Raw genomic sequence first — 15,682 nt, forward strand, 5'->3', positions numbered from 1 at the left:
CAAAAGTATGAAATCAGAAAACAAACTCGGAGCATCAAAATCATCTTGAACAAATGCGATCTGGACCTTGGCAACGTAATTGGAGAAGACACATGGAAGAATTTGTCTGGAAATTGCAGAAACTAATCGCCTTTCAATTGTAAAATGTAGAGCAATGCAAATTCGAAGTAAAAAATTGCAAGAGAAGAAGAGAATGTGTAAAAATTTCAGAGGTTCTATTGGAAGCGGGAAAGTTATTACAAAACTGAAAAATGAAAAAATGAATTAAAAGTTCTTCCAAGTCAGCCCCTGGCCTCTATAAACAGTAGTCCTAAAAGAGCAAAACCGAATGGGCCAAAGCTGGGTCGAAAATAAATACAACAAAATCGCAAAACAAAAGCTAAACAAAAGCTATACAAAAGTCTAAACTTATAAAATTCGTAGAAAATAGCTCTGGACTCCAAATAGCACGATCCATATGTCCAAATTAAAGCCCTGGAAGTAAGGAATCCAATGCAAAAAGAATGAGCCAAAAAGGATATCTACAGAAAAAGTTATGGCCAAATTAGTAACTAAAGGTCAGATATGAACAAAAGTATAGTATTTACGAAAATTCCTAATTAACAAGATAAATGCAAAAATATATTAAATGGAAGAAATAAGGGAATGAAAAGACATGCAAAGGATGCAATAAGAGTAAAAATGTAAGAACAAAATATGAGCTATCAGTAGCCTTGAATCTTCACAAGAAATTTGTAGCAATGTGCCTATTAGAATACATGTGGAACGCTCTTGGAGGTTCCCAGTGGCCATTGCTTCTTCTTATTGTTACTATAATTGACTAATGATGATAATAAATCATGCCAACACCTTTTTTAGTAACTACGTATTTTCATAAATTTTTAAGAATAAAACTCCAAGTATCTGCTATCTCACCTTCAACAACAGCAAATGCAATTGATAATATATTCTGATTTCTATCTTGTGCAACAGCCACTAGTAGAACTCCCTTATATTTGCCATATAAATGTGTCCAAGTGGCTTGCAATGTCTAAATGTTCTAATGCAAGAATCAAAACTCACAAACACTCGACGTAATATTTGAACATTGGGATCCAATTCATCATTGTGATAAACCTCTGCATATCTAATTTCCCAACAGAACCTTGAATAACATCACACATTGCTATGCACTATTGTGCCAAAGCTTTAAATGAGGCTTCCCATTGACCAAATACTTTTTTGATTGCCTTTTGTTTTGCCAACTACGCTTTCTGATAACTTATTGTATACCCGAATCGAGATTGAATTTTTTCAATCACTAGTTTGATTTTAAATGAAGGATCAAATTCTACTATTGACTTTATACATTTTGCAATTGTGTCTGTATTCAAATTTATGTGATCTTGAGAAATGATTCCAACAATACAGGTGTGTGAACCATTATATTTTTAGATTTTCCAAAAAAACTTGTTCTTTCTGAAACTAGCTTGAAAAAACCACCTGCAATCTAATTAATACTTTACACATTTGCAATAAAATGTATTTGGTTCTGACTTAAACACTTTGTAGTTTGCTTCTTTTGATATATTGTAATGCTTTACTGCTTTTATAACAACTTCTTTGTCATTGAATTGTTTTCCAACATACAATTCATCATCTATCTCGGTCTTACCTACCATTAGCAAACATAAATTAATTAACAAAACTAAAATTAATCTCACTGACATAATTAAAAATTTCACATACCTAAGTTTGCATACTTTAGAAACTTAGAAGCATTCATAGCATAAAGGGTGAATTTCCAAAAAGATGTTGCCCACGTACATGGAGCTTCTCTTTATCAGCATCATCATCAAAATCCTCATCGCTTCCCTCATCACTTTGATATTCTCCTTTAAAGTCATAGTCATCACTTTCATTATTGTTTTGTTCCTATTTTATCTCTGTCTCTAGCATGGTGCTTGCAAATTCTTCGTGAACCTCATTTTTTTTTAAAACAACATACAATTCAATCATACCACTTGGAGGATGACAGTGTTGATGTATTTAAAATATTTGTTAAACATCATCATCGTTGGTTATTTGAAATGTATGATATTGTATAAAACCGCCAAATATCGACACTGGATATCGATACATAACACTTTCAACTGTTTTTGCAAATGAAACTTCATAAACATATTGACAAAGCCAATACTTTAAATTTTCAAATGATACATTATATGGAATATACACACATGTTAGTTTCTCTCATGCCAATATCATACCTTTACTCGTATTTGCTATAATCTCACCATTAAAATAAATTACAACTGCTACACTCATTTTTTCTTCTAATAAACATAATTCAAAGACACTCTCTAAGAAGTGTTTTAAATGGTTTTAAGGACAAGTTGCTATGAATTGAGATTGCAGTATTTAAAGTCTCACCAATTAAAAATCGCCAATGGCAATTTATTACATTTTTTGAAATTTTTTCATTGGTCAAAGGTCGCCATTGGAAAATTTTAAAAAGTTAAAAGCTTTTCTGACATTTAAAGGTCAGCAATGACAATTTTTCTAGTAATTTAGTACTTTCCCCCCCTAAAACTCGCCAATGACGACTTTTCTTTCTAAAATTTTATTTTTTGTATGCGCTATAAAATCGCCATTAACATTTCTTTTTAGAAAAACCAGTTTTAGGTAATTTTTTGAAAGATGTCATATTTGAATAATTTCATTAAAAATCATAACAAAAAAATGACCTTTTGCTTCCTCAGGTTCTAGCTTTGATCCCAAAACAGACCAAAATTTTTCTAGTGCTTCCTCATATTTTGCATTCCTTCAACATTTAATCCAGAAACAGAGTGTATTAGAAGAAAATTAGTGACATAGGATTGGTATATAATGCAAATTGAAGCTTTTCCTTTAATCATTTAAACATTCGTTCCCACCATGTCATTGTCAAACAAAAAGCAGTCTTCTATCCCTAATTTTATATTTTTAATTTATATACAACAAATGGAATAAAGAATAAAGATACCATATTTAAATGTAAAGAATAGAGTTTTATTTTCTCTAAGTGATAAAAAAAATGGACTTTCAACTTGGATTCATTCTTTAAAAATTTATTAAATTTATGAAGTAAATGTTGGTTATAATAAAAAAAAATTGCTTTAGAATTACATGTAAATCAAACTTATTTCACTATTTCAAAAAACAAAGTATAGTATAGTGAATTTCCCATGAGAATTTAGAAATTAATTTATTAACCGTTGTATATTTGGTTATAATGAATAATTTAAATATGGTAACACATAAATAGAATACATAAAATATGATGTTTTTAGCAACTATACATGAATATGATGTTTCAAAAAATGCCATTGGCAATTTATCCATAAAATAGTAGAAAACTTTCAACTTGCTAACTTGAATGATCTGACTTTAAGCTCTCAAGACGCCTGAAAAGTCTCTGCCCACCTTTGATCGCCATTAATGGTGTCTGAAGGACCTGCAACACTTCTGCAATAACATGAACATTAATAAAGTGAACACCATTAATGGAGTCTGAAGATTCTGAAAAATTGCCATTGGTAATCTTTGACTTGGGGAGGTCTGTTTTACTCGCCACTATAGTCGTTCATGCTTATTAGGCATCTCTAAGCTCTGAAAAATTGCCAATGGCGATTTTTGAATCATGAATTTTTGAAAAATCACTGTTTTCTACAAGTATGGCAATTGTAATCGTTCACGCTTGTCAGACATCTTTGAGCTCTGAAAAATTGTCAATGTCAATTTTTAGATTAGAAATCTATGAAAAATCATTGTTTTCTGCAAGCATGGGTAATGGTGGAGTTAAAGATCGCTAGTGGCATGTTTTGGTGCTATAAATATTACCCTAGGTTTAGCGAGAACCATGTGTGAGGAAGAGGGACAAAGTGAAATCGTGTGAGGAAGAAGCATGAGTCTAAAGAAGGGTCTTGGAGAAGAAAGAAGAAAGGTGGGTTGCGAGGTTGAAGAAAGGTGAAGAAAATTAAAAAAAAAATAATTTTTAGTGTAAATTTTTTTAATTTATTTTTTAAGATGGTTAGAGATTTTACTTTGGATTCAAGAATGCATATTTTAGAGAAAATTCATAATTTAAATGTAAGTATAATATTTTTGTTAATTTTTAAATTTGAATTTGAATTTGAATTTGATTACAATTTTGTTAAATATATATAATTTTGAGTAATTGAGAATAAAATATATATTTATTTATATAGTTAAGTTAAAATTGTGAAATAATTGTAATTAGCCACTAATTTCTCATCCAGAGGAGATTTACATGGATATATCACCCATAAAGAGGATGTAACTGCAAAAGAAGCACCACTACATGAGGAGGATGTGTATCGACCACAACCAGTGACACCAGAGTATAGGGCTGTACCGTAGGGAATATTCTCACTCGGAAATCAATGGTCTATGCTAATGATGTTGTGGGATGTCACGCAACAGGATAGCACATTAACCTTAATATCTAGTCATATGGAGGATTAGGAGCATGAGCCACGAGGAAGAGCAAGGTGTGGGTGATGATGTAGATAGAGGGGAAAGACGCAAGGGATTTTTTTACATGTTTGTTACGTCCTTTTACTCAACTCCCTGATAGATATAATCCGTCATTAATCAAGAAGAAAAAGGGCAAAAGAGGATAGTCAGGTTGTTAGTGCTAGTTGTAGTTTGTTTGTTTACTTCTTTGTGTAATGTAATTGCATATTATCCGATGTTTGAATTTGTTTGCTTCTTTATGTACTGTAATCACATCTTATCTATTGTTTGAATTTGTTTGATTACTTAAATTTTTTATGTATTGTTAGTTTAAATTCAATGTTTTATTTTGTTTTGTTGTTATTATTATTATTATTATTATTATTATTATTATTATTATTATTATTATTTGTGTTATGTTTATTGTTATTAATTTAATTTATAATTAGTTCATTAGAAGCAATAACTCAATAATGAAAGCAACTTGACGAATTAAAATAACCATGTTTATAACATCACAAGCAAACCACATTGATAACATTTGAAAGACATAATCAATATTTAGCACAACCATAAACAAAATAAAATTAACGCTATACGACATCATCACAACTACATATCATGAAGTTGGTCTTGAATGATGAGGATATTTCCTTCGACTATGGTTCTCGACTCGACAAATACTACACCATGTTGGTCTTCTCATTTCACGCATATCCATTTCATTCAAAAAATGAATTGATTTGGGACGACTTTTACTTCTGTGCTTTAAGCTGGGATTAGGACAAGTTTTGGTCCTATATACTAGCATCATGTGCTTTCATTCCTAATCACCGCAAACTCCTTCTTACAAACTTTGCATACTTCATTAACCGTATAGACATCATCAACATAAACATGTCAATCAATGTTTTTACTATAACATACAACAATCACATGATGACATTGATATCTATTAGTATGCATATCACCACAACAATTTGTGATTCGCCCATGTGATAACACTTATAGACGCATAGGTAATTTATCAGCCATAACAAATTTACTCATTTTACTCATTTTACATTATACTAAATAAGTGAAATTAAAAAAATAATATTATTCTTAATAAAATAGGAAAGATCAGGATAAACTTTATTATTATATTAATTAAGATTAAATATTATTTTAGTTTTATAAGAAAGTTTTTTAAATAAGTTTCAAAATTAATAACTTTCTAAATAAAAAATATATTTTTAAACTAGTCCTTAACGTTAATTTTATTATAGAATTATTATCTATTTTTTTATATTTTGATATATATATATATGTGTGTATATACAATATTTTTATTCATAACACACTTTTTATTAGTTATTATAAAAAGAATTTAATTATAGGGATCAAAAATAAAAAAAAATTTGTTTCATAAAGGGACAATTTTTTTTTTGTAGACGTAAAAAAAAATCTCCAAGACTCATAAATTAAAAAATTTAATGGTGATTTGTGATAGAATATGAAAGACAATTTAGTCATTTTAAACAATGTAATTGTGGCTTAATGTAATTATTGAAAGTATTATGAAAATATGATGTTTGAGATTTAAGTAAAAGTATTTTATCTTTATTCATTATGAAAGATTAAAAAAAATATACCAGCTAATTTTTAATTGTTTAAACTGTTCTTTTTCTTAAACTTGAGAGAGCAATATAAATTTTCTTTTTAGTTTTGTTCCTTAAAATGCATAATGAAAATTACTCATTTTTTAAGTATAATTATGATGCGTTACTTATTTTATATAGATCCTTTTAAAAAATGGCCTCGAATTAAAATTAGTTTTAGGTTTAATTTTATTGAAAGTTGAGATTGATTTCTAAGATAAATATCTAATTTTAATTGAAAAGAAATACATCAAAAGTAGTTAAAGTATTGCATATAAAATTTATCTTTAAACAATTTTTTTAAATAATCTCTCAAAATTCCACAAGTGTAAGAAAAATAATTTTGTCAAACTCTTAAACACCAACTTCTTATAATAATTTCTATGACTGCATTAAACTATAATAACCTTTTCTTTTCATTTTTATCCCTACATGTACAATTTTTTATTGTTGTTCTTATATGTTCTGCATTCTTTTTATTTTGATCCTTGAAATTTATTTTTTTCCGTATGAGGACTATAATAAAAAACATGTGTTATATGTGTTATGATAGAGATCAAAGGAAAAAATAATATATTTAAATGTGAGATAATAGCTTCTGAAGACTATTTGAAATTAATTTTTCATTTAAAAAATTATTTACAATTTTTTATAAGAAAAAATAAAAATAAATAAATTTCGAGTAAGGACCAAAATAGGTTTTGATTGGATTTTATAGTCTAAAACTCTTAATTCCATCCTTCTATAAAGAGGTATGCTAAGTCTGTGACATATATTTCTTGACAGACAATATTATGTATCTATCTCAGGGTATATGGGTAGTATCTATCTACTTCAAAACAAAATGTACAATTCTTAAAGTTTTGCTTCTATATATCTTGAGCACGTGTCAGAAGCATTTTCTTTTTTTGTTTAGCCAATACAAACGAAAGGCTAAGCCTCTGAGAAACAGAAAGTGGGAAGGGAAGGCTTCAACTGTGTGCGAGTCAAAGCCCATTGGCATGTTAGCCAGAAAAATGCAACCCAATAGGGAGGTTCAAGAGCAAAGTTAGCTACGTGGTCTTTTACTCCGATCCCTTATCTTGAGTTTGTGTCATCAAAATATTCTGAAGCTGCTTTTGTAACTGCGCTTTTATTTGGTGGTTATAATCAATGTTCCTACACACACTTTCCTTCTCAGCCAGGAGTTCCAACCTTCCTATTTCAGCAGCAGCAATCTCCGCATTACAAGAGTCCCTATTGTTGCTTTTAAGTTCCATGAATGAGGACTTCAGCTGAAAACCAAAACACCCATCAACCCAAACACTTTGCAACCACCGAATTAACTCACATTGTTACTCATTTCATGCAAATTGATAGTAAGAGGAATGCTACCCCAGCTAAAATATAGCATTTAGTTCCCCCACATAAGCTTATGCTTTTCATTTTCTCGATCTAAATTAGAGTTTTATCGTCAACTCAATTAAATACCGACATTTTATCAAGTTAAAACTCAAATTTTAATTGATAAATAACATTAAAAAAAATGACTAACAATGTTATGCCTAAATTATTCTATTAGGATAACGCAAATTCATTGTTAGGTAAACGAAGATATTCCATTTGCAATTACCTCGTTTACTCTATTCCTCAAACTCACAACTTCCATTTGACATTTCACCACAAAATTCTCCGCAAGTTCCTTGAATTCCTTGATTTCTATCTTCTTTGCCTCATAAAAGCTCTCTCTCTTCTGGCGCAACTCATCAAGCTCCTCCACCTCGTTCTGCAACGACCTAGGGGACGCAAACGCAACGCTAATTATAAAACGATTATACTCAAACCAAGAGAAATTCCAGTTCAATTCGCTTCAGGCTACCTCAGTTCTTGTGAAATGGATTCGTATTTCAGTTCGAGGTTCTCGATTTGAGACTTGAGAGCGAGAATGTTGAAATTCTGTGATGCAATTTTTTGGTCGAGGAAGGAGCACCTCTGTTCCATGGCCCTGATGTTGGCGAGCTTGGAAGCCAAAACGCGAGACTTGTTGGCCTGCAACTCTTTCTCGGCCTGAAAAGTGGTAACAAAAGAATGTTGCGTGCTCGGAATTTTGATGTTACGAGGAAATTCAAGGCAAAGGATTCTGATGTTGGTAGGTGAATTGAATTGAACCTGAAGTAGAGAGAGACGCTGAATTCGAGTGTGGTCCATGTGGTGGAGCCGTTCATGGAATGCCGAGGAAAGCGCCATTGCCGCTGCACACAATCTTGGTGGGTAGAGAGTGGTGTGTGGGACAATCACAAGGTGTGTGTTTTTGTGCTTCAATCACTATCCACTGGAAAATAAATCAACAGAACATCACTCGACTCCATTATTTAATTTTTGGATCACTTTAGTCTATTCACCAATATTACCAAATAAATATATATAATATTTAACTTACGGTTTCATTCAGAGATATGATGATACATTTCGCTGGCTGATGCTATATCTCAATTAAATTATTTGAAATAATTTTATTATTTTATATATAAAAAATAGCAGAAAATTTTAATAAATTATTAATAAAAAATCATCTAAAATGATTAATAATTTTTAAGATACTGCATAGTAAAAAGAGAAATTGAATGAAAAATATTATTTTTTAGAGGATTAAAACTTTGTTTAACCTTTTAAATAATTCATAATTTATTCAATGTGTTTATATTCCTAATTATTATAATTCATAAAGAGTAATTTCTGTCAATCACTTTGCTTGATAACTTTTAATAAATAATATATTTTTGAATCATCAATATAATTATTAAATAATATAATATCAATAAATTAGATATATAAATTTATAATAGCTATTTAGTTATATTTTAAATAAATGTATTATGTTGTAAAATAAAATTATTTGATGAAGTGTCACTTATTTTTTAATATATAGAATCTTTTGTAAATTTAATTTATTCATTTAATTTTTTTAATCTAGCAACTGAATTAATGAATATAATATTTATAAAAAAATTATTAAGTAAAATAAATATTACTCGTTGATTAACTTAATTCACACCATATTATAAAACGTGGAATTAAGTGATCTTTAGCTTATTACAAGGCGATGTTTTTCTTGCCCATCGATTACCCGAAATTTATTTGTTATGTAATTTTAGAAAGTATGTTTACTTTTCTAAGTGCAAAATAAAAGTTGTGAAAATTACGTAAATGTACTTTAAATAATATAATAATTAATCAATAATGAGAAAATAGTACTTTATTTTTTATTTTTTTACCTATTGTTTTAGATAAAAACTATTTTATTTTTTATTGTTTTTAAAATTATATCAATATAAATTTCTTTAATTATACCGTTATCTTAAATATACTAATAATGATTTTTTTGAAATTTCAATATGAAATTAATCACAATAATAGAAGGGGTGTTATATAAATAAGAGAAATTCATTGATAAAGCAATATATTTGATATAAGGAGCGGTTAATAATTACTTTCGTAGTGTTTTATGGTTTGCTTACCTAACATCAACTAGAGTTTTACTTTAGATTTAGATATTTTTTTTTAATTTTAATTAAATATGACAGTTCAATAAAAATTTATTTAAATAAATTTAGATTGTTTAAGGGAATCTTATAAAATAATTAAAAAAATTTATATTTTTTTATTAGAGAAATTTTGTTTAAATGAATTTGTTAAATGAAATTTGTTGCTTAAATAGATTTAAATTTATTTAAAAAAAATAAAATTAGACGTTGAATTTTCCGAAGATAATCTAAATACGTTCGGCTTTACATTTCTTGACAAAATGTTAAAAATTGACATGGCATGCTAGTTAGGTAATTTATGTTACGTATACTAATAGCACGACAGTGAATTCCTTATGACATCACTTAAAAGAATTAAACAAATGTGTATTAAAGTTTATTAAATAAAGTAATGATTCAAATTTAATAAACTTTTTTACATTAAAATAATAAAAATATTTACAAGATAAAAATATATTTAATATTTTTATTTCCTTACGTCATGTGTATATTGCACATGAATTAAAAATCTGGTTTTTCTTATTGGTAATCACTACTTCCAATTTCATTTTGGTCCACAACAATTGATATTTTTCATGGAAATAAAATTTCTTTGAATTACAAATATTTATAAAGAATTAATTTAAATATATTTGACAATAGTTTTCATATTGTCATATGATTATAAATTTTATATTAATAAATATTATTAAACTTTATAATAATTAGTTTAAAAAGTATATCTATAATATATTTTAATCAATTAATAATATAAAATCTTTATACTCATAATACATTAAAATAAATTCTAGTTATAATACGATGAGATTAAGCTTTTTAATAATTTTGTAAACATAACAGTTAAACCCAAAATTTTATTTTAAAAATATCAGACACACATTACCTGAACCAAGGATAAATTTAATTACTATTTCCAGTATTGCTAAATTTAAATTTAAAATTAAATAATGAAAAGTAGTATAAAATAGTGGATTGGTTTATATATGACGTAATTTTCTTACCAAAAGAGAAAAAATGACGCAAATAATGGATCTGAAAGCATAGATGGGCATTGTTGTCTGGGGCTTCAGCTTGCAAAACCTAGACAATTAAATACCCACAGCCTTCAGAAAACGACTGTGTCAGGGACCGTTCATCTTCGTCAGCGTCACTTTTGCACCTGATTTGGTAATCCACTCTTCTTCTTCAAATTGATATTCTGAGTTTGCATAATTGAAGCTGTGATCCATCAATCCGAATCAATTTGAAAATGGATATGTTTATTTCGACTACGAATTTGATTTTCAAGCGAACGACTTTTTATGAAGAAATCTAATGTTTTAGCTTCAATGATTATATTTTACTCGATTCAGTTACCAATCTTTTGAACTAATTGAGTCTGATTGGTAGCTGGTTGCGGCAGAGAGAAAACAAGTGAAAGGGAGTGATGGCGGAAAACGCGCAAGGTTCATCATACTGGGAAGGCTACAAAGAGTTTTGGGCAGAGAGGTTTTCCTTTTTGGGTAACTATTCCAGGTTCATCAAGCGTGATAAACCCATCCCTTCCTGGTCTAACTCTGATGTCGAGGAGTTCATTGCTTCCGATCCTGTTCATGGGCCCGTTGTAATAACTCTTTCATTTTATCATCTCCATTTGTGGCCTTTGATAGGGCCCGATCTACTTCTTATTTCAAATGTTTGCACCGTATCTTGAACTTCTACTTCTACATGTTTTCAATGACATTTATTTATGATTTACGGTACGTTTGGCTAAGCAGTGTAATTAAGTGCTTATTCAATAAGTTATTATCATATGAGGGCTTAAGACAAATTTGACCGCAGAACGCATGGAATAGCTAAACAGAGCTTATTTTGATGAGTTATATAAAGAAGTTTATTGAAATAACTTAAAAAAGCTTAGGGGAGTTATAGGCTATCTTCTTAAACTCTCCCTAAGCTCTTCTAAATTTCCCGTTAGTGTGGGATGCCCATTTGGGTTGTTTTTTTTTTTTTTTTCGACTGTTATTATTGCTGTTGTGTGTATTTCTTTTGTTGGTTAATTGAAAGCATGTTCTCTCAAGTGTGCTTGGTTAGTTTTAGCTTGGAATTTTACCGTCAGGTATACTTCATCTTTTAATCTTGTTCCTGATGTTAGATTTCTTGGTGCTGGGCCTCTGTTTTAGTAAAATGATTCAATTCTTAAATAGGTAATTGGTATCTCCTCCTCTATCAAAATTTATTTGGATTATGAAAACTGTTATTTTATAAACTTATTCATGGGGAGTATATCTTCAAAGAGACTCCTTTCCTCCCAATGTCTGAAGTAGAAGACTAGTTGTCCTTGTACAGAAAGTCCTTAGGAAATTAGTGTAGACTTGTCAGTACTAGTACTTTTTTCATGAAGAAACATGTCAAATGATAAAGTGTAAAAGCTTTAAATCTATTATTCTAGTATAAACATGGCATTAGACTTTGTCAAAAAATTAGTGAGACTAATTAAGGCCCAAAAGCATTAAGTTGTTTTAGTTACATGTTTTTACTTTGCACTATTAGGTAGAAATTTCAGCAATGTTTTTCTATCATCAGTCTTGGTTTATTTCCAACGTTTCTGCATTTTTTAAGTGCGTTTACACTTAGATTGCAGGCACACCAAGTGATTAAGAAATGGAAGACAGTTTCTTCTTGCATGATGCATACAGTAGATGTGGTGTTGTTTAGGATATCTTTCGTAAGTTTTCTGCATTTTTCAAGTTTGTTTATACTTAGACTGCAGACACATCAAGTGATTAAGAAATGGAAGACAGTTTCTTCTTGCATGGTGCATAGATTAGATGTGGTGTTGTTTAGGATATCTTTTGTAAACCTACTGATATAGTTCAAAATTTCTTGTGGAAACACTTTTCTCTACCCGGGCCAGATGAAATAGATCATTGCACTCACTTAACACGAGGAGCTATTTAACAGTAGCCAAATGTGGAACCATGTATCTATATATTGTTGATTCCTGTCATGTCATTTCTGGTTGGCCACACTGCATCTCTCTGGAGTTAGTTTTTCATCATTTACTTTTATTCTTCTTTCTGCATTATTTTTTGTATGACTTTTAAGCATTTAAAGTGACTGATTTAGACAAATAATCCTAGATGACTTGTTATGTGGAATCACTCACAATCATGGTTTTAAATTGTGGCTATGGTTATTGAGTTGTAGAGACTTCCTATACCATAATAATGCAGCTTTAATTGCTGTTAGTTGTTAGCAATTTAGAAAAACTCACAATCGATGATAATAACCACTTATCAGTGTATGAAGCTGAGTGCATGTTTGGTTCAACTTATTTTGACAAAATAATTGCCTTTTTTTTGGCAACTTGAAAGAAATAATGGGTTATTTTCCCGGAAACAATTGTTACCAATCACCCTCTTAATGAATTCTGGCTTCCTTTAGAGTTATTAGGATACTCCTTTGTAATCTGCTCAACTTTGAGTTGGGCATTCACTGTCCTTTCAACATAGGATTTTTTTCATCAACAGAACATCTTTTGGATGTCATTATGGTTGTCATCTCTTTCCATCGTTCATTGGTTTTGCTAATGTGCATTATTGACACAATGTCATCACTCCCTAGACATGACAGGATTTGTCTATGTATGGGTGGTTGTTATATCCAAAGTGATCAAAGAACTGTGCATGTTTTGAAACCAATGGTGATTGGTGGTTCCTTTTAAACAACCTAAAATGTGGTGTTATTGTACAAGCAATTCAAATGTGGCACCATTTATGTGTTTTGCATTCTCAGCCATGTTATGTTTGGTTGTCATGCTGCATGTTTCTTTAGTTAGTTTTGCTTCATTGCCATTATAATCTTCAGTATTTTTTCCGGGACCATCTTAGCATTTAAAATCATCGATGCTAGACAAATATTCTTTGATGACTTTGTTAAGTAATATCACTCACAATCAATGACTGAGGCACTTTTAGGATTAGACAGATATAATAGTTACTGCCATATGAAGCAAAGTTAATGAACCCTGATTTTATTTGAAGATTTTAGGATGGTCCTTTTTTAATCTATTCAACCTTGAGTTGGGCATTAACAATATCTTTTTCAGAAGTTTTTCCCTTTCAACATAACAGAGTTCTTCCATCGTGGGATACTATTATGCTGGCCATGACTTTTCATCATTCATTGATTTCACCAATATGCATTATCATGATCATGCCACCACTTACCAGAGATGACATTTGTTTATAATCCAAATGAATAAAAAAATAATTGAACATGTTTTCAATAACAATGGTGATCGGTGATCCCATTGAAAGATCCGCTGACTTTCACAGATAAACTAAAAGCATAATGGACAAATCTTTATTAACATATTATTCATGTTGGAGCTCAGTCTCCTAATAAGCCATGACGGCAAATATAACTTTCTAACCTCTTTCTATATATCTATAACTGCCTGTGGCTGTCAAGTTTTAAGATATTATTTTCTGTATTATTTTTAGCATGAATTTCTCACCTGCTAGGACATGAAATTGATTTGAGTTTTTACTTCAAAATAACTATGATCTAACGTGTTGTGTTGGTAATTTCCTTTTCACCATTTCAGCTGAGAACTGCTAGAGAAGCAGTGCAATATAGCCTCACAGGTAGTGCTTTGGGTGCATTACTTACTGCAGGTTATGCCTGGAAATATTCAAGGAGTCCACATGGTAATCTACATCTTTTCATACTATGGAAATCTTTTTCTGTAGCACTATGCTTTTCGATAGCTCTTAGCTTCATTAAAATATAGTAAGCAAAAGCAGGCATCATTCTTATTCACTTGAAAATGTTTTAGACCCTAAATTAGTTGTAATATTTTGTATATGAAGTCTTATTTAGATTTTTGTCATACAAGTATACAGGTATTTCATGTAACTTGTTAATCTTTTACTTTTCTTTTCCCTACCGTATTGAACAGGTGCTGGACTGTCTCTTTTAGCTGGGGGTGTATTTGGGTGGACTTTTGGGCATGAAATCGCAAATCATGCTTTTCAACTTTACAGGGTAGACACATTGGCTGCTGAGGCCAAGTTTATGGAGTGGTGGAATAAGAAGACTGGAGGGTATTAAAACTGTTGGCTTTTGGGAATTAATGCTACATTTGTTATCGTTGCTGAAAAGTTAAGAATATTTTTCGGGGTTGCCAGTGCGATTTATGTTCACTGAATAAATATCTTGTTGACATAGGTTAAATTTTAAAACATGAATAATCTCAAAAAAATTGACTTTATGCCATTTTTCTTCTCAATATTGGGTCGTTCTTCATTAATCTGTGGCTTTTTCATATTGTTCCACCGGCAGGACAATGGAGAGCAGGTATTTGGTATGAATACATTTGTACGGAAAATTACGCAAGTATTTTGACGAATCAGGACAATAATAACCAGTGTTTTAAAATTAGTCCCGCAGGCATGACTGGTTGGACCGGAATGCATCATGTCATGGGCTCAGACAGATCTTCAAAACTGAACCAAATCATTTTTAAACTGCTAAATTAATTAACAAAAATAAAAAATTAAAAACATGACATTATATATTACGATTCAATTTTTAGTCTGATTCTTAACATTACAATGGAATCAAATCGCATTTATAATAAATTTATACTATTTTTTATTGTATTTTATATAAAAATTATTTTTTTACTTAATTTTATCATAACATTGTTATTTATTTTAAATTCTTGTTTTTTTAATTGAATATTTTTTTCTATATTAATAATTTATTATTACTATTTTTATAATTTTATCCTTTCAATTATTATTTTATTTTTCAACAAACTCATTTGAAAAACTAACTTTAGCTAAAAGTGAGTTTGAGTGAACTGTTTTATGTTTGGAAATAGTTATAGAGTGATTTTCTTACGGTAAACATAGATAGTAGATAAGTAGAGAAAAAAGAAAATTTCCTATAACATAAATCTACACTGTGATAAGTTTATATTTTATTATATTTTGATATGTTTGACTTTTGATAGAAATTTTGAACTAATTT

The 15,682-nt window shown here is 29.7% G+C and overlaps 2 protein-coding genes across 3 annotated transcripts; one reads left to right on the plus strand and one right to left on the minus strand.

Moving 5' to 3' along the window:
• Positions 1-7,189: 7,189 nt before the first annotated feature.
• On the minus strand, positions 7,190-8,371 carry LOC113859814. Its single transcript, XM_027492496.1, is given in 4 exon segments — positions 7,190-7,411; positions 7,750-7,912; positions 7,996-8,183; positions 8,286-8,371. Coding segments are annotated over 4 exon segments (651 nt in total). The 5' UTR covers positions 8,364-8,371.
• A 2,330-nt stretch (positions 8,372-10,701) lies between these two features.
• Positions 10,702-14,933, plus strand: LOC113858762 (succinate dehydrogenase subunit 6, mitochondrial). 2 transcript variants are annotated; one of them, XM_027491510.1, is made up of 4 exons: positions 10,702-10,828; positions 11,051-11,264; positions 14,253-14,355; positions 14,607-14,933. In XM_027491510.1, the coding sequence occupies exons 2-4, from the start codon at positions 11,088-11,090 to the stop codon at positions 14,756-14,758; spliced, it is 432 nt and encodes a 143-aa protein (XP_027347311.1). In that variant the 5' UTR covers positions 10,702-10,828; positions 11,051-11,087; the 3' UTR covers positions 14,759-14,933. The 2 variants fall into 2 exon arrangements, with proteins under 2 accessions (XP_027347311.1, XP_027347310.1); XM_027491509.1 differs by having other exon boundaries at positions 10,703-10,828; positions 11,064-11,264; positions 14,607-14,914.
• The last annotated feature ends 749 nt before the right edge of the window (positions 14,934-15,682 follow it).

This window comes from Abrus precatorius, unplaced genomic scaffold (assembly GCF_003935025.1).
Source record: "Abrus precatorius isolate BTA unplaced genomic scaffold, Abrus_2018 Scaffold2, whole genome shotgun sequence".
Classification (NCBI taxonomy): Eukaryota; Viridiplantae; Streptophyta; class Magnoliopsida; order Fabales; family Fabaceae; genus Abrus; species Abrus precatorius.

Coding starts and splice junctions, on each gene's coding strand:
- LOC113858762 (XM_027491510.1), top strand. CDS start 11,088: ATGGCGGAAAACGCGCAAGGTTCATCATACTGGGAAGGCTACAAAGAG. Junction 11,265..14,252: donor ATCCTGTTCATGGGCCCGTT/GTAATAACTCTT, acceptor TCACCATTTCAG/CTGAGAACTGCTAGAGAAGC. Junction 14,356..14,606: donor ATATTCAAGGAGTCCACATG/GTAATCTACATC, acceptor CGTATTGAACAG/GTGCTGGACTGTCTCTTTTA.